At 42.9% G+C, this 24357-nt stretch overlaps 1 protein-coding gene across 3 annotated transcripts; it reads right to left on the reverse strand.

Moving 5' to 3' along the window:
- Nucleotides 1-498: 498 nt before the first annotated feature.
- Nucleotides 499-21647, reverse strand: insig1 (insulin induced gene 1). 3 transcript variants are annotated; one of them, XM_048560316.2, is made up of 6 exons: nucleotides 21372-21647; nucleotides 20523-20907; nucleotides 17988-18112; nucleotides 13188-13354; nucleotides 11308-11407; nucleotides 499-1540 (listed from the first exon to the last, which is right to left on the reverse strand). In XM_048560316.2, exons 2-6 carry the CDS (start codon nucleotides 20848-20850, stop codon nucleotides 1487-1489), a joined length of 774 nt encoding a protein of 257 aa, XP_048416273.1. In that variant the 5' UTR covers nucleotides 20851-20907; nucleotides 21372-21647; the 3' UTR covers nucleotides 499-1486. The 3 variants fall into 3 exon arrangements, with proteins under 3 accessions (XP_048416273.1, XP_048416280.1, XP_048416287.1); XM_048560323.2 differs by lacking the exon at nucleotides 21372-21647 and adding an exon at nucleotides 21286-21347; XM_048560330.2 differs by lacking the exons at nucleotides 20523-20907; nucleotides 21372-21647 and adding an exon at nucleotides 18901-19591.
- Nucleotides 21648-24357: the final 2710 nt, after the last annotated feature.

Consider the following 24357-nt stretch of genomic DNA (forward strand, 5'->3'; position numbering starts at 1 on the left):
TGAATGTGAAACATGCTGCTGGTGATAAGGCTTCAGATTAACTCTTGCCTGAGGGACATAGCAAGGTTTACAACTGCAATTAGTGGCAAAACCAAGTAATTGGGCACTGACTAAATTGAAGGGTTTGTGTGGCATTTAGCGTGACATGGTTTGTGTACTACCCACATTCTACACATTCTCCAGTTATCTTTAGTGGATCCTTTAAAAGCATCCCGCAGACCTCTGGGGCTTATAGACCCCCCTGACAACTGTCTTGTTCTGATTAAACATTCCAGATTTGGGAGGGAAGCCTGACCTCTCAGCCTTCTCGCTCAGAAAGCAGAGTGTGTCAATTTTGGAAAGCACGTTTAGGATGCAAGTTTAATTTACATGACTTCCAGCACCTAACCTGGTGGTGGGGGAAAAAAAAAATCATTGCTTTCAAGTCAACAATGCTCGGTAATTTTCTGATGACCAGCAACTTTCAGTTGCTGCTTTTTATTTGAGAAAATGTAGCCATTTGACAATTGCTGTACATTTTTATTGGGAACCGTGAAAGAAGAAAAAAAAACACATTTAAACCAAATGAATACATTTCAGTCACAAAAATCTGATGATTCATCTTATCGACAGGTGAGAAAATGCACATATTGGATCAGATTGGAAACACTAACACTGCAAAAACCAAACAAAATAAAATCACTTCACTCTCGCAGCAATGACAGCTCCAGGCTGACGAAGCCCAAAGCATGGAAGTATTCTGTCACTGCTTTATTGCACTGCATTGGTCAAGTGGTAAAGCGCTGCTTCACTGTGCGACTGTCTCAACATATGTTCAAGTGGAGACTTCGAGCTTGAGGGAAACAGAGTTCTCTTCCTTTTGTTCAGCACTGTGTACATCCCTTAGGATTATATATCTTTACTGTACAAATACACACTGTGACACAGCAGCTAAACTCTGATGAACACTTATCACTCGCAGGGACTGATTAACAAGCTGGAGGGGGAAAACAAAGACAGAACATCTCTTTATTTCCAATTCTATCACCACGCCAAAGAGATGGACACCACACCCCCCAAGCCCTTCCTTGACACGCACACACTGTATATTGTACAAATGAACTGGAGATAGGAAAATAAATAGGGTGCAGTTATACAATGAGACTCAGGTACTGTGAACATTGCACTTTCATCCAGCAGATCTAATACTTGCTACTTAGGTCTGCTGTAGCGACAGATTAATGGCCTTGCAGTTCATACACAGACTAAACGATTACACTCTGTAGACCTGGTATGTACAGATTGCAACAGAAATATCTTCAATGTTGAGAAACAAATTAATTGTACAAAGGCAATCACAGATTGCAAAATTTTCCCTTTTATGAATATCATGCAGTAATCACATCCTCCATCATACATAGCACCTACTCGTCTCCCCGGTGTATATATGTGCACTCCCACACGAAGTATCTACATTGGCACCATTATCATTCCTCATGGCTAACACTCAATCCTTGTGCATCTTCTCGAGGCAATCCTTGTGTGCAATTTCAGAAACTCCCTATGGAAACAGAAAAGGAGCAAAAGAAAAAGATAAAAACATCATACACAGAATTCCACGTGAGATTAGACAGGTATTTAGCATTTCAAAATAAAACAAATATTAGAAAAAAATGTAAAGCAGGTGTGAAACTGACAAACAGGTTAGATGATTCAGGTGTGGCTCTCTTCTTTACTTCTCACCATTCTTTTATTTGACAGCCCCCTATTCCTACTAATTTTCTCATTTTGAAACCTACAATTTAACCCTTATAATTACACAGAATTTAGATTAACAAATAGATCATTCTGCCTAATTAGTGGTTATATTCCAGATGAGCCTCCACCACTTTATTGACTTCATCTCATCCCATCAAAAAAGTCCTTCAATTACTTTCTCTTTTGCCAGATTCCGCTGAAATGTAGAAGAGAAAAAAGACTTTCATTCACACAGCATCTTTCCTGGCCACTGGGCCAGCACATCACCAGATTCGCCTGGGTATCTAAGAATGGGTAACAAGTGCTGGCCACTTAGCCAATGACCCTCATATTTCATGCAAGAATTAAATGATTGTTTCAAGAGAAAGAACAAGTATTTACATAGCACCTTTCGCATCCTCCTCAGTTCACACCAAAATACTTCCTAGTTGACTTTTGAATTGTAATCATTTTTGCTTTGTTGGCTTAAACATGGCAACCAATCACAAACAGGACAAATGAGATGAGTGGCTAATCTATTGTAATGGTGTTGGCTGAGCTAGGAGAACTTCCTCACTGCTCTTCAAACAGTGTCACTGGATTTATTGTGATAAGTGAATGAGACACAGGTCCAGCAACCCTGCAGCACCTCCTTCATAATGTAACAAAGTGTCAGTTTGTGTAAAATACTCAAACACCAGACATGAGCCTTAACTCAGACAAAAGAACTTGCAAACAAGGCAAGATGCACTCAGGAAAGTACACTGTGTTACATTTGTTAAAAACAATTTTTGAAATTGGTGATATCAAACATTAAAACGCAAGATGAAGAATACAAGTTGCAAACCTGAAAAAGTAATATTTTGTTTTCAGACTGAAGGTTATGCTTTTCAGATACAATTGTACAGCACAGAGATAGACCCTTCGGCCCAACTCAACCCTGCTGACCAAGTTTCCCAAACTAAATGAGACCCATTTGTCTGCACTTGGCCCATATCCTTCTCAACCTTTTCTATTCATGTATCTATCCAAATCTCTCATGAATGTTGCAACTGTAGCTGCATCCACCACTTCATCTGGCAGATCATTTCCAATAACATTGCCCCTCAGATCCCTTTTAAATCCACCTCAACTCAGGTGCTCGAGTTTTAGACTCCCCTATCCTGAAGACGACCTTGGCTATTCATCTTACGTATGCCCCTCATGATTTTATAAACCTCTACAAGGTCACCCTAATCATTTCTTGTCAGCTGTACATAAAAAAAAGTAGCGATATGAAAATACAGCCCTACATCTTTAGGGAGGCAGCTTGTTTGGCATAATGCACTCAAACAGTTGTCTAGACTGGAACCCTTGGGATACTCTCGTCTAAACTCTCCTCTTGATCCTCTCCCTTTAAAACATACAACTTTGACTAAAGCTTTGGTTATTTGCCCTCCTTGTGTGGCTCAGAGTCAAACGTTGACAAATAATGCTGTTGTAAATTGCCTTGGGACATTTTAATTGTCATATAAATTCAAAATGAATCCGTCTTGGGACGCTTTGATTGAAGTTATTAAAGAATGTGAAAGCAGGGGTACAGAAAAAACTATTTCCTTCCGTCATGGTGACTAAAAACAGGGGACACCATCTCTTTCTTAACTGTAGATCAGTTGGTTAGCTCTCTCACTCCAAAGACTTGAGCTCAGAATTCTAAGCTGACATTCTAGTTCGGTACTGAGGGCGTGCTGCACTGTAAGGCATGCCAGCTTCTGGATTGGAGGTTAAACTGAAATCACCGTCTGCCTCTCAGGAGGCCATAAAAAAATGCTTGGGGATTGTCATCCTGTGCTGTCAATCAACATCAGAAAAAACAGACTGTCAGATCATCATCCCATTGACGTTCATGGAAGGTTGCTTTGTGCAAACTGGGACAGTAGGGTCAATAGGGGATATTGCATTTCCTATGTTACAACAGTAAGCACAAACAAGTATTTTATCGGCTGCAAGGTGATGAGATGAGATGAAATCATACTGAGCTGCTGTACAAATTTAAATTTGGAGAAGTAGATGTTTATGACATCATAAGGCGTACAGATAAGGTCAATGGTGGGTGCCTTTTTCCCAGGACAGGGAATTTCAAGACTAGGGGGCATATTTTTAAGGTGAGAGGAGAGAGATTTCAAGACGACATGAGGGGCAAATTTTTCATACATAGGGTGTTTCACGTGTGGAATGAACTTCCAGACGAAGTGGTAGACAAGGGCACAGTTACAACAGTTGCACAGATTAGAAGACACTTCAGTAAGTATGTGAGTAGGAAAGGTTTGGAGGGATATGAGGCAGAAGCAGACAGGCAGGACTAATTTCATTTGAGATACGTTCGGCATTAACTGGTTGTTCTGAAGGGTCTGTTTCCAGGATCTATGACACTATGACTCTAAAGCTTGGTCATTTGAGGGAAATCAGTTAGCCTTTTTGCACAAAAAGAAATATTGCAATTCTCTGACTGTGCGCGCTGGGATTATTGAAGTTTTCAAGGCTCCAGTCTGTTTGCTTGCTTTGTTTATTAAAGGCCTGCCAAAGGCCTTTTTAGCTGTTCTTCTGGCACAGCTGTAGAGCTGGATGAACTTGGTGACCAAGGCTACCAATTCCAGAAAGATTGACCAAAGGGAATAATGGTTAGAACAAAAATAGGTGGAATGGAGGTATGGAAGGACAGACAGCTCAAATACTGCTCTGTTGTTATACTTTATTTGGAGCTGTCACAATCTATACATAATATTTATCTTTCAGGAATAAATCTTGTTATAGTTATGCAGGGATAAAGGTATAACAGATTTTTAAAAATGGGACTCAGAGGGACTGTGGGATGGCTGCCATGTGGCCAGCTGACTTTTGAAAATGAAAGGCTCTTAGAAACACACACCAATCGCAGGAACAATAAATACCAGACATCACAACCCTTGGTCTGCTAGAATAGCGAAGGAGAGTTGTCAAGGCTAGGCACCCATATTGAAGTGTGAAAATCCTCTACCTACTTTCTTCTGTATCAATGGCCTTTGGCCACCTGATTGATCATCTTTCACAGTCATGACCAATGAGATCCCACTATGTATCCATGCTCATGTGATTGAAACTGCAATGGCTTTGAAATCTTTTTTATTATAAAACCTGTCTGCTATCACAGAGTTTACAAAGCAACATTAACGAGATGCTGAAACAAGCCTGTAACACCTTCTTACTTTTCTAGAAATGCGAGAACTAAAGTCCTCTAACAGCTTCCTTGAGCCAGATTTCAAAACCTCTGAGTTTCCTTATACAGAAATTGGTCCTCTGATTATAACAGGTATCAGTGGGGTGCCTATACGACCTGCCGCACCGTCTTTTTTTTAATAAAAAGTGCTTCCTTAAATTCTGACCTCAGCCGCATGACCTTGCCTGGATTCAACTCTAGGATTGAAGAGCTCCTTCTCAACTCTACTCGTACAGAAACATGAACTGATAACTATTCTGTGTGACCTTGGGTTCTTTCTTTTCAACTCATTTAGGTGCTGAATGCAGCTATAAACAATTCCATTTTACCAGGGCAGCATGATGAATGAATAAATAATAGTTATGTGAAAGCAATAAATAAGCTGGGGTTACATTTTCTGAATTTTCGATCATTAAGGAGTGATTTGATTGAAGTTTAATTTGTGAATCTAGGCTGACGGGGCATAGAGCACAAATTCTGGAGTGAAATGAGGCAACACATCTTTGAGTAAAGGACTTTGGAGGTTTGAACTCTTCAGTAAATGACGATTGGTGTTTAATCAATTATTGATTTTAAAACAGAGATGAATTAAGTTCTTGTTAAATCTAGGTATTTAGGGATCTGGAGCAAATGTTATGGAATCCAATCACAGACTGGCTATAAGAATGGTAGAAAAGGTGAAAGGGCTAACTGCTCTGCCATTGCCCAGGGACTTGGGCTCAATTCCAGCCCCAGGTGACCATCTGAGTGGAGTTTGCACACTCTTCCCGTGTCTGCATGGATTTCCTCCGGGTGCTCCAGTTTCCTCCCATAGTCCAAAGACGTGCAGGTTTGGTGGATTGGCCATGGGAAAAACAGGGTTATAGGGTAGGAAGGTGGGTCTAGGAGGGATACTCTTTGGAGAGTTGATGGGCTGAATAGCATGCTTCTACACAGTAGGCATTCTATTCTATGATTCTCTGTGTGTTGTGAACTCCTGTAGCAGCGAATTATTGTATCCCTGTACACTGCAAAAGAAATCCATGAAGCTCATGCATTTGACAAGCAGCCTTGCTCCATGTCTACTTTGAGATTTTATTTCTAAGGCTTAATTTCATGATTGAAAGCAAAAATAGAGTATTTGCTTTAGATGATTTGATAATTGCTGAACTTGGCAAGTTTCACGATGGCAGTTAAAAACTCCCGTACAGTGCCTTTGAGAAATGTTAGCTCTAGGTATTGAGGGATCTAGAGCAAATGTTATGGAACATAATGTTATGGAACAAATGTTATGTTATGAACATAAATTGTGCAGTTTTCAGCAGGTTTATTTCAAACCTTCACTATTTTGGTTGCAGTTAAATGTGTATGGTTTAAACTAGGAATTTGATTTTAAAAAATAAAACATCTTTTTAAGCAAAACTGCCAATCAGCTTGACATGGCTTAATAGTAGGGCCTTGGGTAGTGTTGTAGAACAGAGAGACCTGGGGTTCAGGTACATAATTTTTTGAAGTTTTTGTCATGAAAAGAAAAATTGATTAAAAAGGCATTTGGCACACTTAACTTCATTGCTCAGTCCTTTGAGTATAGGAGTTGGGAAGTCATGTTGAGCTTGTACAGGATATTGATGAGGCCTGTTCTGGAATACTGTATCCAGTTCTGGTCAGCCAGTTATAGGAAGGATATTATTAAGCTGGAGAGGGTTCAGAAGAGATTTACCAGGATAGTGCTGGGTATGGAAACAATCCAAATGGCTGCCGAGTGGGAAGCTTTGGTTGGAGCTCCTCTGCTCACCAGATCCTTTACTCCCTTTCCCTCTTGCTCTACACCCCGCCGGAGTGCGGAGGACTGGAGCGAGCCGGCTGAGGAGTATGGCCTTGTGCTCTGCAGCCTGTAGGCACGTCCCATGAGCCCCAGAATACTGCAAGCAGGGAGCTCTGGAGTAGCATATGGGCTGTGAGCCTGGAGCAGGACGTGGGAAGTAGCCCCCAGAGCAGCATGCAGGCAGAGAGTCCCAGACAGAGACCGGTGCGAGGGGACAATCCTTAACCTTAGAACGCTAATGTTAACCCGTAATGTCATCCTATTTTTAACTTGTTTACAACTCTGTAATTATGCAACTACTTTTATCCCTCTGCTGTATCCAAGAATTGTAGCTAGCTACTTGTACCTAAGATGCCTCCATAAGATGGCAGACAGACATTGTAAAAGTTTTTCACTGTACTCCCACCATAGGGCGTGTGTGACGACAATACGGATATTGAGATTGAGATATAAAGAAAGGCTGGACAGGCTGGGACTTCTCCTCATTGGAGTATAGGAGGTTGACAGGCAACCTGATAGAAGTTTATAAAACATTGAGGGGTATCGAGAGAGCTAATGGTAGTTGTCTTTTTCCTAGGAAAGGGGTCTTTAAGACAAGGGGACACATTTTTAAGGGGAGTGGAGAGAGATTCACACAGAGGGTGGTTCATGTGTGGAATGAACTTCCTGATGAAGTGGTGAACGTGGACACAATTATAATGTTTAAAAGACATTTGGGTAGGTACATGAATAGGAAAAGTTTGGAGGGATATGGACCAGGAGCAGGAAGGTGGGACTAATTTAGTTTGGAATTATGTTCAGCACGGACTGGTTGGGCCAAAGGGTCTATTTCTGTGCTGTGTGACTCTATGAGAGAGTCAGATTATAACCTGAGGTGGTCTACAGAACAATACCATGGGAGACATTTTCCCTGATTAAGAGTCGGAAAGGGGTCTGCTAGGAGCGCTCTTGCTTCGCTGAGTCATGAGATTGTAGGCTTCAGCCTCACTCTAAGAGTTAAGCTAAAAATCAAGGCTGTCACTCTTAAGAGGTAATGAGATGAATGCCTCACTTACTTTATGAATATGGCTTTGTTTACACTCCTTAGGTGGTATAAAAGATTCATAACATTATTTCTGAAGGGCAAAGAATTATTTCCTCCTCATTCAACTGCACCAAATGAAAAGGATATTCATCATACATTTCATTGATTTCTGTGCGATTATGCTTTGCACATAATGGCTGCTACTTTCCTGTATTATAATTGTGACTGCTTCAAAACAAAAATACTAGCCTCAACTGTACAGCAATTTGACACAGCCCGAAGTTATAAAGAATTCTGTATAAATGCAAATTGTTCTCAAATCATCGATGTGGAAAAGAAAATCTAAAGACCTTCTTTAGAGTCACAAGAGCACAATGCTTATGGAGTGACTCCACAGATTTTGGTTGCTTTGCTCCATTAAACTCCTTGGAGATAATTTTGCAAGCACGTAACCACAGTAAGGAAATACACCAGATATTCGGCAGCAGATTCCCTGGAATTTTCTGATCTGATCAGGCAGTTGCCGATTAGCACTGCTTGCCTGTACATACACAATTCTATAAACAATGCAATAATCAGTCTTAATGGGGAAACTTTGCTCCTCTTGTCCCAGCAGTCACACTTTACCAACTCTACACAATTTACCATCTTGTCAATGAAACCCTCTCTGAGTTGCTTCCTTTTATGTCCAGCTGGACATATACTTGGAAAAGTAAGTTTGCAAGATTATAGAGAAAGGACAGGCGAGTAGAGACTAAATCAGGCAATTCCTTCAAAGAACAGGAATAGGCATGGTGGGCTGAATGGCCTGGTTCTGTCCTGGAAGATTTGATGAAGTTGGAGCTCAGCCCCTGCGGCTCATCCCTGCCTTGTCACTGGCAATTAAAAGGACCCAGACATCGAAAACTGGGCAATGTGGTGGTTTTAGAAAGCCAATTTTGAAAAAGGATTTGTGACACTTTTCAAAGGAGATCAACACACAGCAGTGAAGCAGATACTACAGGTGGGTTGCCAGAGTAAATGGGGAAACAAAAAAACATATACAACATAGCCAGCACTGACAGGGCTGCTGGCTGTTTACATTGGTTAGTGGGGATGTTGTGGTTTTGGCACAGCCACCTACTTACCTACTCCTTACACTGTAGTGCTGCCTGGTTTATACAACATCTCCATCAGCAAAGTAATGCAAAATAAATACAGCATCACATTGGAAGAGGAACTCTGTGGCAGTATACAACATACAAAGTACACATTGGATCCTGGGGACATAGACATAGAGATATACAGCATGGAAACAGACCCTTCAATCCAACTCATCTATGCCAACCGGATATCCTAAATTAATCTAGTCCCATTTGCCAGCATTTGGCACATGTCGCTCTAAACCTTTCCAATTCATGCCCCCATCCAGATGCCTATTAAATACTGTAATTGTACCAGCCTCCACCACTTCCTCTGGTAGCTCATTCCACACACACGCACACCACCCTGTGTGAAAAATTTGTCCCTTAGGCCCCTTTTAACTTGCCCTTCTCACCTTAAAAGCCACTTAGCTGCTCCCCTGCTGTGAGCTACCCTTACATGTTTCGATCAGGTCAGCTGCGAATTTCACTGTTTGTTTATTTTTCTTCCAACCAACTGGAATGCCCAGAGCAGAGGCAGTCAGCTGTGCAGGTGTAGAACATAGAACAGCACAGCACAGTGCAGGCCCTTTGGCCCACAATGCTGTGCCGAACTATTATCCTACTCCAAGATCAAACTAACCTGCATATCCGTCACTTTACTGTCATCCATCTGCATTTTGAAGAGTCACTTAAATGTCTCTGATGTATCTGACTCTGCTACCACTGCTGGCAGTGCATTTTTCCAACCAAGCAGTTTACTGCTCCGTTTCTTGTCCACCTCACCCACTTGCTCGCTCTCCCTCGTTTCTTTTTAAGTGCTGTTGTTTTGATTTTTTTCCCCCCCCCAAAGCTCTAAAATAATGCAACAGCTTATAAAACTGTAATTACTGCTCCAAGAATTTGAGGAAATCAGCTCCAACACTGAAAATACTGAAGAAGATGAGCAGCTCTTACAGCCACAACTTATCCCCCATCCTGTGTCTTGGAATAGGAAGCCATTCAGCCTCTTGTGCCTTAAAATTAGATCCTGGCTAACCCGTATCATAACCCCATTTATTTGCCACGGTTCTGTAAGCCTTAGCACTTCTGCCTAACATAAACAATCAGCAACAACTTGCACTTCGAGATGGAGTTGTGTGTCAGCTCAGTGGAGAGCACTCTCACCTCCGACTCACAATCAGGTTCAAGTCTCACTTCACAAAATTCAGGGCTGACACTACAGTGCAGCACTGAGTGTGTTGTACTATATGGGGTGCTGTCTCTCAGGTGAGAGAGACCCTATCTACCTGCTCAGTTGGGTGTAAGTGATCCATAAGGAGAGACTAGACAGGGTCGGATTGTTTTCTTCAGCGCTGAGAAGACTGAGGGGGGAGCATGATTGAGGGGTATAAGATTATGAGGGGCATGGACAGGGTGAATAGAGACCAGCTGTTCCCCCTAGTCAAGGGGTCAATCACAAGGCAGCATTGTTTTAGGGTAATTGGCAGATGATTTAGAGGGGATTTGGGAATAAACTTTTTCCACTCAGCAGGTGGTGGGAACCTGGAATGCACTGCTTGGGAAGGTAGTGGAGGTGGAAATCTGGCAAGAACTTCTTGGATGAGCACTTCAAATATCATAACATTCAAGGATAACGGGATGAGTGCAGGAAATTAGGATTGGTGCACTTTTAGTGGTAGTTATGTTGGGACAGAACCGATGGGCCAAAGCACTTTTGCTGCGCTGTATGAATCTATGATGTTGGACAAGCAAGGAAGTTATCCCAAGTGTCCTAGTTTTATTTATCCCTCAAACAACTCACCAAAACCAGATTAGGTGGTCACTATTTCATTGCTTATCGTGGGATACTTCTGTGTGAAGAACTTCCATCATCACAACAGAGACAGCACTTCGTAGACAGAGATAGACAGAGCTAAGGGGATCAAAGCTACAGGCAGAAGGCAGGAGAATAGGGATGAGAAGCATTAGCCATGATTGAATAGTGTTGAAGCCTTGATGGGCCGAATGGCTTATTTCTACTCCAATGTCTTATGTTCTAAAAGCACTGAGCTAGTTGCAAAGCACTTGGATATTTGGTAATATATGAACACAAGTCTTTTTTTTTCCCTGCATCTGTTAATGGAGTAAAACATTCAAAAGATGCTGAACAGGAGTAAACGCTGAATAAAACTGGCAACTTCAGAACCCAAGATAATAAAATGTGAGGCTGGATGAACACAGCAGGCCAAGCAGCATCTCAGTGTGCTCCTGAGATGCTGCTTGGCCTGCTGTGTTCATCCAGCCTCACATTTTATTATCTTGGAATTCTCCAGCATCTGCAGTTCCCATTATCTCTGATACTATTTTAACTTCAGAACCCATGCAGATGAGAATGATCAGATTCAGTTTCAAAGAGACAGCTTACCATGGCCAGCTGTCTTCCGATATTTCCGACAGTCACTCCTCCAGAGAAGAATATACATGGCAGCCAAGAGCGAATGTACAGGAAATCTGGTGAGGTGTACCTAGTTCGACAATGAAACATACTTCTCTTATTTCCAAGCTTGCTGCATGATGTTCACAATAGTACTGATCCAGCCAATGCTGTTACCATACAGGGGTGAGTGATTCTGGGACCATTCTTGATCGCACAAGGAATTAAGGGCTACGGGGAGAGTGCAGGGAAGTGGAGTTGAAATGCCCATCAGCCATGATTAAAAGGTGGAGTGGACCAGATGGGCCGAATGGCCTTACTTCCACTCTTACGTTTTATGGTCTTATGTCCTCATTAGATACACACTGCATACCCACGATCTCTATCAGTACCTAGCAGGCTGATGATAGGTCACCTCGACTTGCCAAAAATTAAAACAGCAGTCAGCAGCTTTCTGTAAATTCCACCTTTCTCTGGCAACAAACTTCTAGGCGACTCAATCTCCAGTGTCAGCATCATCATTATCCATGATGTAGATCTCAGGTATATGAATCTAGGAGATGTCACGGCTCTGTGCACTCAATCATAGAATCCTAGAGTAGAACCATGCCATTCGGCCCATTGAGTACACACTGACCCTCCAAAGAGCGTCCTACTCAAACCCATCCCCCACCTTATCCCTATAATCCTGCATTTCCCATGGGTAACTCACTTAGCCTGCACATCTCTGGACACTATAGGCAATTCAGGCTAGCATGCACATCTTCGGGCTGTAGAAGGAAACGAAAGCTCCCAGACAAAACCCACGTAGACATGGGGACATTGTGTAAACTCCACACCAATGGATAGCTGAGGGTGAAATTGAACCCAGGTCCCTGGCACTGTGAGGCAGCATTGCTGACCACTGAGCCATGCCCTTCCTAAACAAGAAGCAGGAGGAGGAGGTGGGGAGATCAGGCCCACAGATAGCGGCCATTGCGGGATAGGAACACAGAGTGCTGAGAATCACAGGTTCATTGTAATGCCACCAGCATCACCCTTGCTGACACAGCTAGTTCAGTGATTTGGAGCCAGACATGGGGTTTCGGTGGCACCTTATTCTAAGGCTCTGGGCTCCGTGTCACATTGTCTATTGTTTACTCAGAACTGGCCATGCCTCATATCAGGAGAACAAGCACCCAGTTCATGATTTAGTAGCCAGCATCTTCACCCTACCACAAAGCCGCCTCCCCTATCCAAGCGCGAACTGAGAAGGAAAAGAGAAAAATCCACCAACCCAACTGCAGAATGGTTAAACAGACTTCAGGGGGTACTTTTGTCCAGCTGCTTGGACACTGAACAGGATTAGGGATGCCATACACCAATTAGGAGTTGTAGGAGGGGGAGTAGTTGGTGGATGAATTTCATAATAGATACAGGAGGAAAACTTGTGGACATTGCACATAACATGGTCATAATGAAGTATTGCAAAAACAAGTGAAATAAACTGAATTATTGTTATATAAAATCTCACGGACCTCTATGGTATCAACAAATGAGCCCTGGAATGGTTGAAAGCCTTTCATTACAGTACTGATCAGGTTCAACACAGCACCAGAATTGAATCAGAATGCCAATCTGGGCTGATTTTGACATTTGGGATCCCCGGTGCTTTTCCTCCACCTTGAATGTTGCACTTAAGTATAGAAATATAGATATTTTGCTACAGGCTGCTTTTGGTACTTTTGAAGACCATTCCACCTGTGAATGCCGTGTTGACACTTATTACATTTATGTATGTTCCTAACATCCATTTCTGGCAGGGCTGGGTGGTGTGACCGGACGTGGGATTGCAAAAATTAAAGTTATAAATCAAAACATTTTGCACTTACTGGTAAACGCCATTGTACACCAATAGTTGAGTGACCAAGGTTGCTACAAAGGCTATTGTAAGGCCAAGTCCAAATCCACTTCGAGAGCGATCAAATGTCCACCAGAGACCCAATGAGAGGGCTGCCAGGGTCAAAGACAATTGCATGTTATTGTCAAAGTCCAATTTCTGGTTAAGCAGGTGTTAAGGAAAGAACCACAAATGACCTTCGATTATAAAATGCAACAGATCCATAAGGCACCACATAAATGCATAACACCTGACCAAAATGCAGTTGAATTCTTCAGCCTTGGGTGTATGAGGAGATAAATCTGACAATAAGTTTAAGGTCCTGAATTCAGTCAAATAATTCCTCTTATGATACAAGGTGCATAATCTGTGATGTGCAGTGGAACTTGAAAGGTTGAAGAAACAGGACTACACTCGGTGATAATTAGAGTTAGCTTTTGATCTGTTACAATGAGTAAATTCTCAGAGAGAGCAAATTTTTACATCTACCCATAACAGAAATCTGGGGCGCAGTGATGAATGGGTGCTATCCTGTTGGAAGTGCCTTCTTCTAGATAAGACATTAAGCCTGTCCAGTATCTTTGGCGAATTTAAAAAGATTCCATCACACTATTTAAATAAAAAAGTGGGGTGCTTGTCCGCAGTGGCCTTACTAATGTTTATTAATGAATAAACATCACCAAAACAGACCATCTGGCCTTTGTCATATTGTTGACCATGTGGGAGTTTGCTCTATACAAAATTGGCTGCTGTGTTTCCCACATTTCAACACTGGTACTTCAAAAAGGTACCTCAAAAACTACGAAGTACTTTGCAATATCGTAAAACTATGATAGGTGCTATGTAAATACACCCCTCTCTCCTTCATTTGTTTTCTTAGTGTTACACACAAAATAAAAACTTTTGTGGATTGATTTCTGATCCATTCCTTTAACCCCATCACTGATTTTCACCATTTCTGTCCCAAGGCCTCAAATTTTCAAGATGATTTTAAATGTTCTTAAGTGTAGTACGTTGCAACACTGTGCCCCTAAGTAAGCAACTGAGAGCAGGTGGGATGCACCTGTATGTGGGATGACCAATATAATGCTAGGACCATGGGAATAAAGAGGGAGATATTCAAATTAGTGTCTTAGTTTGACAAAACTAATGGGGTTTAAAATGAAATATTGAACATTAAATGGTGGAAAAGAGCTGTGTCAATCAAACAAAAGTCAAAATTAGGTTCTGAAGGGCAACTGGTAAGATAAATCAGGCCTCAAAATGGAACGAAATAAATGATGAAATTTGGAGAGTCCAACATGAAAACCAGGTCAGGGTTGGCAAATTGTTGCGTTTTAAACATAAATGAGAAGTTGGAAGCGGAACTGATGAGTCAATGGGAGATCAGGATTGGCTGAACTATCCTCCATTCCAGACGGTAACTCTAAATTTCATTTTTCCTTGCCAGGGAAAAACAAACTGTGCTCACTTAAAATAGAAAGTTTTTTCGTACAATCAAGGTTGGTAATTTCTACCTAATTTGTTGCAATCATCTTTAGTGTGTTAAAAGAGTGTAAGAAGATAGTGGGCACTAGTAATGATATGGCAGGAATCTGATGGATGGTAGTGGAATCAGCCTGGATACCACTATTGTTTGATAATGTAACTAAAGTAACAGCGGTTCACAGTGGGTAACACTGCATTATTATTTTAGCAGTTTTTGGAGATCAAAGGAGTTTTTCAGCAGCATTGAAATAAAACAAAAAACTGTGATGCTGGGGCATCTGAAACAAATAAAAACACGAAGTGCTGTAGAAATTCAGTGGCATCTGCGAAGAGAAAACAGAATTAATGTTTCTAGTCCTGTGATCCATCTGTACTGATGTTGCTACCTGTTTCCAAGGGACGCTTCATAAATGCCCACACTTTTCCTTAACCAAGGTTCTCCACTACTGTCAGCCATGTCTGACCCTTTTCCCCTCACTCCTTTTCTTCCCTCCCACAACAACCATAGTCCCCCAGTCCCCACTTTCCGCTCGAACAGCATCTGTGCCCAAACGATCATTCGCTGCCTTTTCTGCCACCTTTAGTGGTATGCCACAATCAGGCACATATTTCCATCACCTCCTTTGTTAATATTCCAGAGTCCATTCCCTCTGGGACACTCAAATCCACTCCTCCTCTGCTCCCACCACCTCCATGTACCCCCGCAGTACCTTCACATGCAATCAGTTGCCCATTTACTTCCTCTGCCCTCAGTCCAGACACAACTTCCAGGTGAAGCAGGGACTTATCTGCACTTCATTCAACCTAGTCAACTGAATTCACTGCTCAGAATGTGGTTTTCTCCACAGTGGAGAGACCAAAATGCAGATGGGTGATCGCTTTGTGGAACAATACGTCTGTCCGTTAAAATGACCCTGAGCCTCCAGTTGCCTGACCTGTTAACACACCACAATGCTCCCACACCAGCTGTAGTTTCCTGCTGCAGTGCTCCAGTGAAGCTCAGTGCATACTGGAAGAATAACATCTCATCTTTTGCATAGAGACCTCACAGCCTTCACTACTTAACATGGCGTTTACTAATTTTAGAACAAGAACACCTCCTTCCACATCTATCACCGACCTCCATTCCTCTGGTCCTGTATTAACAGATGTTGCTTTTAGCACAATCAACTAATTTAATAACTACAAATAGCCCCCATTACTACCCATCTTGCTTCTCTTCTTTCCTGGCTTACGACTAACAAGCCATTTGTCTACTTATCTTTTCTATCTCTGGGCTCCTTCTCTAGCGATCTGACTGTCCTCCTCCCTGCCACCTTCCCCTGTCATCAGCAATAAATACTGTTTTTCCCTAACTGCTATCAGTTCTGAAGATTGGTTGCTGGACTCCAAACTGTTAGCTCTGCTTTCTCTCCACAGACGCTGCCAGACCTACTGAATTTCTCCAGCAATTTCTGTTTTTGTCTGCAACAACAACCTGAAGTTCACCACAGTTGCAAGAGTGCAGTAAAAAAAACCTGCATTTATAGTCTTTCATGCTACCTCAAAGCACTTTACAGCCAAATCCTAAATGTATCAGATAAGGTCAATGACCAGTTAGTCTTTTTAAATTTTTTTTAGCTAAATTCAATTTCTTTGTTAATCTTTCACCAAGCTCCAGGTCATCCATCTGAATACTGGCTTAATGGCTCAGTGCCAAGTTCTGTTTAACAAAAAGCTCTGATTGGCCTTTGGATTTTTTTTTCTATGCTAAAGGTGTCACATAAATGCAAGTTGTTGTTGATGGAGAGATAAATGTTATGCCAAATACTAACTCATTCCATCTCTGAGAACAGTTGTGAGGGATACTTTGCCTCCTAACAAATAGGATCTCAGAACAAAATAAAGAACTGCAGATGCTGGGGAATGAAAACAAACGAGAATAGAAGTTTCTGAGGAAACTCTGGCAGCATCTATGAAGAAAAAGCAGAGTTAAATGTTTCGAGTCATTTAATGCAAAGTGAAAAGTTTTAACTCAGCAGGTCTGGAACCATCTATGAAGAGAAAGCAAGGTTAATGTTTTGAGTGCAATGACCCTTCTTCAGAATATCAAATTTGGAGTATCAGGTTCTGAAGTCACGGGGCCCGAAACAATAACTCTGCTTTCTCTCCATATGGTGGAGTTTAAAAACAGGGAATCGATGCTGCAGTTGTTTCGGGTCCTGTGAGGCCACTTGGAGTACTACGTGCAGTTTTGGTCTCCTTACTTGAGAAGGAATATACTAGCACTGGAGGGGGCGTAGAGGAGATTCACTTGGTTGATTCCAGAGTTGAGAGGGTTGGATTATGAGGAGAGACTGAGCAGGCTGGGATTATATTCATTGGAATTCAGAAGAATGAGGGGAGATCTCATAGAAGCATATAAGATTATGAAGGGAATAGATAAGGTGGAGGCAGGGAGGTTGTTTCCACTAGCAGGTGAAACTAGGACCAGGGGGCATAGCCTCAAACTAAAGGGAAGCAGATGTAGGGCTGAGGTCAGGAGGAACTTCTTCACCCAAAGGGTCATGAATCTGTGGAATTCCCTGCCCAGTGAAGTGGTTAAAGCCAGCTCGCTGAATGTGTTTAAGGCAAGGCTAGATAAATTTTTGAATAATAAAGAAATTAAGGGTAATGGTGTGTGGGCAGGTAAATGGAGCTGAGTCTCAAAAAGATCAGCCATGATCTTATTGAATGGTGGGGCAGGCTCGAGGGGCCGGATGGCCTACTCCTGCTCTTAGTTCTTATGTTCTGTCCATAGATAGTTCCAGACCTGCTGAGTTAAAACTTTTCATTTTGCATTAATCAGGACCACAAGAAAAACTCAGAAGAAAAGGGACACCAATTTGTACAGCATTTACGTAGTATCCCATGTTTAAGTCTGTTTCTTGCAGCCAGTGCTGGTAAGTACAACTTTTTAGCAATGTTTACCTTCTGTACAACCAAGCAATTTTTGAACTTTTAGATAGTGATTGCAGTGAAGTAATCAAACAGCTATCTATAATTCTCTTCATTTTAGTTTGTTATCACTTATAAAGTTCACTTCTTTGTAATGAGTTCGTTTCCCTGATGGTTCTCTCACATTTAAGCAAACCTTACTCTCATCCACTTTGATATCTCCTGGTTAGAACGTTGTAATATCCAGGTCCTGTTGGAGACAGAAGAGAAATGTAACTTCCTTCTCAAGTGTTTTTCTGTCCTTTTCAAAATTAAGACACCACTTTACGCTAAAAATAATAATTGGGGGGAACGATAATTTTTGTCCCATTAACAATTGGAAGGATACAGCACTTGCGTGGTTGATGCCAACGAAAACTGCTACACATCTCATGACACTTGCCCACTCTCTTTTGAATTTGTGAGGCTCTCCAAGGTGGCTGTCAATGCAGGGATACAGCAGACCTACCACAGCTGAGGAAAGGTTAGATGATAAATTAGTTGCAAACTTTAAACTTCATCTAGAAGAACATTTTTTAAAGCTAGCTGTTATGGATTTCTTAAAATGCTTACAGATTTCTGCAAGGTAAAATACTTATCTTTCACTACATGAATAGGATAAAAATTGTCAATAGTTTGGTGTGTTAAAATGTAACTAAAAAGGGGAAAACAACCAAAAATAAATGCTGGAGATGGACAATGTAAAAATTAGCATCAGATAGAACAGATCACCATTTAGGGTTGAGCCTTTTCTTCTAAATGTTAAGTAATTTGCATGTTAATTGTGTAACTCCATCATTTTATATTCCTCTCTAGAAAACAGAACTATAAATGATCAGCTTCAATGAACAATGTCACTGCTGAGCTCAACTAATGACATTGCACAACAAGTTAAACCTATAAGCCCACAGAACATAGAATCAGAGATGGGCCTTTCAGCCCCTTGAGCTTGTTCTGATATTCAATGCGATGTAGGTGTGGGCAATGTCTCACTAACAGTGTTAACCATCATAAAAACACAACCCATCTTTCTGAACATTATCTCCAAATAGCAGGACTGAGAACAGTCACCAAGACACCTGAAGTTCACTATAACAAAACAAAGAACTGTCGATGCTGAAGGTTTGAAGCAGAAACTGTTGCAGAACCTCAACAGGTATTGCAACATCTGTGGAGAGAAAGCAAGAGTTAACATTTCCAGTCCAGTGACCCTTCTTCGGGGGTTGACTCGGCTTTCCCTACGTAGATGCTGCCAGACCTACTCAGTTTTTTTTCTGCAATGCCAGTTCCTTGTTGCATGAAGTTTCACTTCTACAAGAAAGTCACCACAGAAACTCCGAAGGTCGATCACGTGAGCTGTACAGCAGGTAACGAACCGTATTACATAAAATTTAAATCTTTTCTGGCTTCCTTTGAAGACCACCTCTCCTGTCTATTGCGCCGAGATTGGGTTGAGCCTATTTAAAAGCAGGTGAATGCTAACATCAGTGAAATAGAAAGGGTGGGGAGGGAAAACACACAATGTTAATAAGTTCAGCACTCAGCAGTATTACAAACTCTTGAGACAGGCTCAGCATCCTGTCACTTCATTTCCTTGCTTTCATTCTGTATTTTAGTTTAGAAAGCCAAGTGGTATGTTGCACATGACAACCAATCAGGAGCGAGCAGTCCAGCTCACCCGTTGCCAGCTGAGCCAATCAAGAAACAGCACTGCACTCCAAGGCCCCGCCTCCTCCAGCGCGCTTGCAATTTCATGCAAATCTAGCGACACGTGGCGCGAAAAACCTCCCTCAGGAATATAATTGAAATGAATCATCGGCGTTAAAAAACACTGGCATCTTCCGCTAGTGCGAAGATGTCTTTTGGAACTTCAACGTCAACTAGCCTTGTTTTATTTCCATTTCAAGGCGTGAAAATTGACAGTTTATGAAAGAAAAACTGACTTCCTATTTAAAAGTTAATAAAATGTGAGGCTGGATGAACACAGCAGGCCAAGCAGCATCTCAGGAGCACAAAAGCTGACGTTTCGGGCCTAGACCCTTCATCAGAGACCCTCTCTGATGAAGGGTCTAGGCCCGAAACGTCAGCTTTTGTGCTCCTGAGATGCTGCTGGTCCTGCTGTGTTCATCCAGCCTCACATTTTATTATCTTGGAATCTCCAGCATCTGCAGTTCCCATTATCTCTGATCCTATTTAAAAGTGTTCTTTCTTGTGAGCGGGGAGATATGTGTGTTGCAAATGGTTGGGGATTGTTCGAATTAAGCCACTTTTTTTTATCTTTAGAGGTTGGGAGTTACTATAATTTTACTGCAAGTTTCACACCAAAGTTGAGATGCATTTTCTGAAAGAATCGAGGATTTACAGTGTCACAACACAAAAGAGGTTGATATGTTACCGCGTTTGGAGAGAAAAAAAGATTTGAATTGCGGAAAATGACAAACACATGCTTCTGTCGAATACAGACGCCAAATGCTCAGTGTTAAAGAGTCAAGAAGTTATTGATTTAAGGGTTTGTCAGCTCTAGTGCTTACAACTCATTAGATTACCATGTTTGGTGACAGATGCCCAATGCAAGAACACAGTAGGATTGGAATGTTTTTTAATAAAAATGCTGAAAAACTAAGAACTTTTATCGAGGCTTTCAAAACATCTGTATTCCAAATTCAAGTCTAATGACAATTTGTTGACGTTTTAATAGGACAAGAAGTATTTTTTTAAAATAACATTATTTAACAGGTCTGGTTGATATTTTAAAGAGTGCCCCTTTTTCGTTGAATGGAGGATAAAGTTTGCTACAGGTTACTCTCTTGAACAACTTCAACACTGTAAAAAGGCCTAAACTTATTGGCATATTGATTTCTCCCTCCCAATACCCCGCGCTTACCTGCCGCTGTGCCACAACAAGGTGGTACCCACCAGGCAGAGGAGAAAATTGTGGCAATGACCTCTTCGGGGAACAGGGTGACGTGCCTCTGGATCTGCAGCAGGTTCAACACCAGCGCCAGAAACACTCCCACGGTGAAAAGCACCAAGCCCCGCCGCAGTAAGTTCATGGTGTGACCGCTAACCAGGGAGCAGTAGGCACTGACTAGGATCGAGCTGACGATGGTCATCATCTCGTAGACCTTTGCCACCAGCAGTGTGCCGTTACTTTCAGACGGATGTACCCGGGTGCAACTGCACGACCAGCAAGTTTCTTCGATCCTTGACATTTGGTATGGAGAGGCAACTGGCAGGAATTACACTAAATTGGCGGCGCCTCCACGGCCCTGCAGGGGTGAACAGCAAACGGAAAAGATAAAATCAAATGAATTCATTTGAGTGACACTTAAACACAACAGGGGAGCGTGTCCAAATGCCAAACTTTGTGAAATTATCGACACAGCAAGACCAGTAAATACTGAACACTGCGATATTCCAAATGTTAAGCCACTGAGAATGGTGGTGGATTTGCAAGTGAAGATGGTCTCAAGAGTTAATGGTAAAGAAACAGGCTCGCCCTGATACGTTAGCTTCGTTTTTTTTCTAGGCTAATGATGGCCTCAAACATAAGAGAGCTAGCTGTACAAACAGGGAGAAAGCTTTACAGGCAAACACATCCTATCGTCCCGAACAGACACAAGATAAATACTCATTTTACTTCTTACAGCCACACCGGGTTACAGTATAACCAACTCATCACTGAAGCACTAAAACTCATTCCAGTGAAATCAGCCTGATAAACAAAGCTTACCGTCCAGTTTTGAGCAGCGCTAGCACTAAGCACCATTAAAAGCCAGCCTTCTGTGAAAAAAAACAATGGGGGTGGAACTTTGTGCAGGCAACGCTTTTCAGGTTGCCAGTTGCTCTACATTGTATGTGTGGAATTATTAGGTCACATCCTGCAATGGGACTATTCATACAGCGCAGACGGGCAAGCGGTCAAAACAATCTGTCTGGTGAGACTCTTGGAGCCAATCGCAGTCTGAACGGCCCATATGACGTTAAGGACACACCATTCGGTGCACCGTCCGTTTGCACAGGAAGAGGAGGATAAACCACACCTTCCTGTCAAGGCATCATAAAATACACGCACTGTCACTCTTTACTCATCCGTTCTCCTCCCCCCCCACCCCCGCTTAAAGACTGAGAAATGAAACTGAAGTGCAGAGGAAAGCGGATTGAATGGTGACCCAGACTATTTGACAGGGTGAAGTGACCTTGTGTAAATTACAGACAGCCTGTGAATGTGGGAGGCAGGCAGAACGTGTAGAGGGACGAAGCAGAGCCTGAATCTGCAGCACCACCTTATTTTTAATGTTCTGTAATTATCTCTCTGCCTCATTTGATTGGATTATAGGTCATTCCTTGGTTGGTTATTCAGCTGTTGACACTTTTACTCACTGTCTAATACTCCTGGCCATCTGCAGAGACTTGTCATCTGACACTCGACTCATTAGAATGGATCTTTCCACCTCTCTGCTTGTAATCCATGGGTCAGTGTGCCTGCTGTCTCACCACACTTGACAAAAGGCTACACTCCAAAAGCTTGTGATTTCAAATAAACCTGATGGACTATAACCTGGTGTCATATGACTTCTGACTTTGTCCACCCCAGTCCAACACCAGCACCTCCACTTCCTGTCCTTTTGAGTAGGAAGTCTTCCAAACCTGCTAAGTTTCTCTTTCAATTCCTTCCACTTCCTGCAGACTAAGGGGATGGCCGTGGGCACCCGCATGGGCCCCAGCTATGCCTGCCTCTTTGTAGGTTACGTGGAACAGTCCCTCTTCCGCACCTACACAGGCCCCAAACCCCACCTCTTCCTCTGTTACATTGATGACTGTATCGGCGCTGCCTCTTGCTCCCCAGAGGAGCTCAAACAGTTCATCCACTGCACCAACACCTTCCACCCCAACCTTCAGTTTACCTGGGCCATCTCCAGCACATCCCTCACCTTCCTGGATCTCTCAGTCTCCATCTCAGGCAACCAGCTTGTAACTAATGTCCATTTCAAGCCCACCGACTCCCACAGCTACCTAGAATACACCTCCTCCCACCCACTCTCCTGCAAAAATTCCATCCCCTATTCCCAATTCCTCCCCCTGCGCTGCATCTGCTCCCACGAAGAGGCATTCCACTCCCGCACATCTCAGATGTCCAAGTTCCTAAAGGACCGCAACTTTCCCCCCACAGTGATCGAGAACGCTCTTGACCGCGTCTCCCGTATTTCCCGCAACACATCCCTCACACCCCGCACCTGCCGCAACCGCCCAAAGAGGATCCCCCTCGTTCTCACACACTACCCCACCAACCTCCGGATACAACACATCATCCTCCGACACTTCCACCATCTACAATCCGACCCCACCACCCAAGACATTTTCCCATCCCCACCCTTGTCTGCCTTCCGGAGAAACCACTCTCTCCGTGACTCCCTTGTTCGCTCCACACTGCCCTCCAACCCCACCAAACCCAACACCTTCCCCTGCAACCGCAGGAAATGCTACACTTGCCCCCACACCTCCTCCCTCACCCCTATCCCAGGCCCCAAGATGACTTTCCACATTAAGCAGAGGTTCACCTGCACATCTGCCAATGTGGTATACTGCATCCACTGTATCCGGTGTGGCTTCCTCTACATTGGGGAAACCAAGCGGAGGCTTGGGGACCGCTTTGCAGAACACCTCTGCTCGGTTCGCAATAAACAACTGCACCTCCCAGTCGCAAACCATTTCCACTCCCCCTCCCATTCTTTAGATGACATGCCCATCATGGGCCTCCTGCAGTGCCACAATGATGCCACCCGAAGGTTGCAGGAACAGCAACTCATATTCCGCTTGGGAACCCTGCAGCCCAATGGTATCAATGTGGACTTCACCAGCTTCAAAATCTCCCCTTCCCCCACCGCATCCCAAAACCAGCCCAGTTCATCCCCTCCCCCCACTGCACCAAACAACCAGCCCAGCTCTTCCCCTCCACCCATTGCATCCCAAAACCAGTCCAACCTGTCTCTGCCTCCCTAACCTGTTCTTCCTCTCACCAATCCCTTCCTCCCACCCCAAGCCGCACCTCCATCTCCTACCTACTAACCTCATCCCACCTCCTTGACCTGTCCGTCTTCCCTGGACTGACCTATCCCCTCCCTACCTCCCCACCTATACTCTCCTCTCCACCTATCTTCTTTTCTCTCCATCTTCGGTCCGCCTCCACCTCTCTCCCTATTTATTCCAGAACCCTCACCCCATACCCCTATCTGATGAACGGTCTAGGCCCGAAACGTCAGCTTTTGTGCTCCTGAGATGCTGCTGGGCCTGCTGTGTTCATCCAGCCTCACATTTCAATATCTTGGATTCTCCAGCATCTGCAGTTCCCATTATCACAAGTTTCTCCAGCATTTGTGTTTGTTTCAGATTTCCAGTATCCACAGTATCTTATTTCTATTCAAGTATATCCAGGTAGCAGTCGAGGAGAGTATAACATTCATTGTGTGAGGCTGAACCTCACAGATGCTGAATTTTCATCACTTGCAAGATTGCCAACTTGGCCTGTAATATTATGGTCACCCAATTCTGTTCTGATCCAGGGCTACTGAAAGCACTCAATTCATATCTCTTACGTGCAGAAAGCAGTTGGACAGAATGTCATGTTTTGGCATGTAAATTCTAGATAACGTTATTTTTAAGTGGAAATGTTTTGGATAAAGGAGTAATTTTATATTGACAATACAGTATGGAGCTGG

The sequence above is a fragment of the Stegostoma tigrinum genome, chromosome 2, assembly GCF_030684315.1.
Source record: "Stegostoma tigrinum isolate sSteTig4 chromosome 2, sSteTig4.hap1, whole genome shotgun sequence".
NCBI lineage: Eukaryota > Metazoa > Chordata > Chondrichthyes > Orectolobiformes > Stegostomatidae > Stegostoma > Stegostoma tigrinum.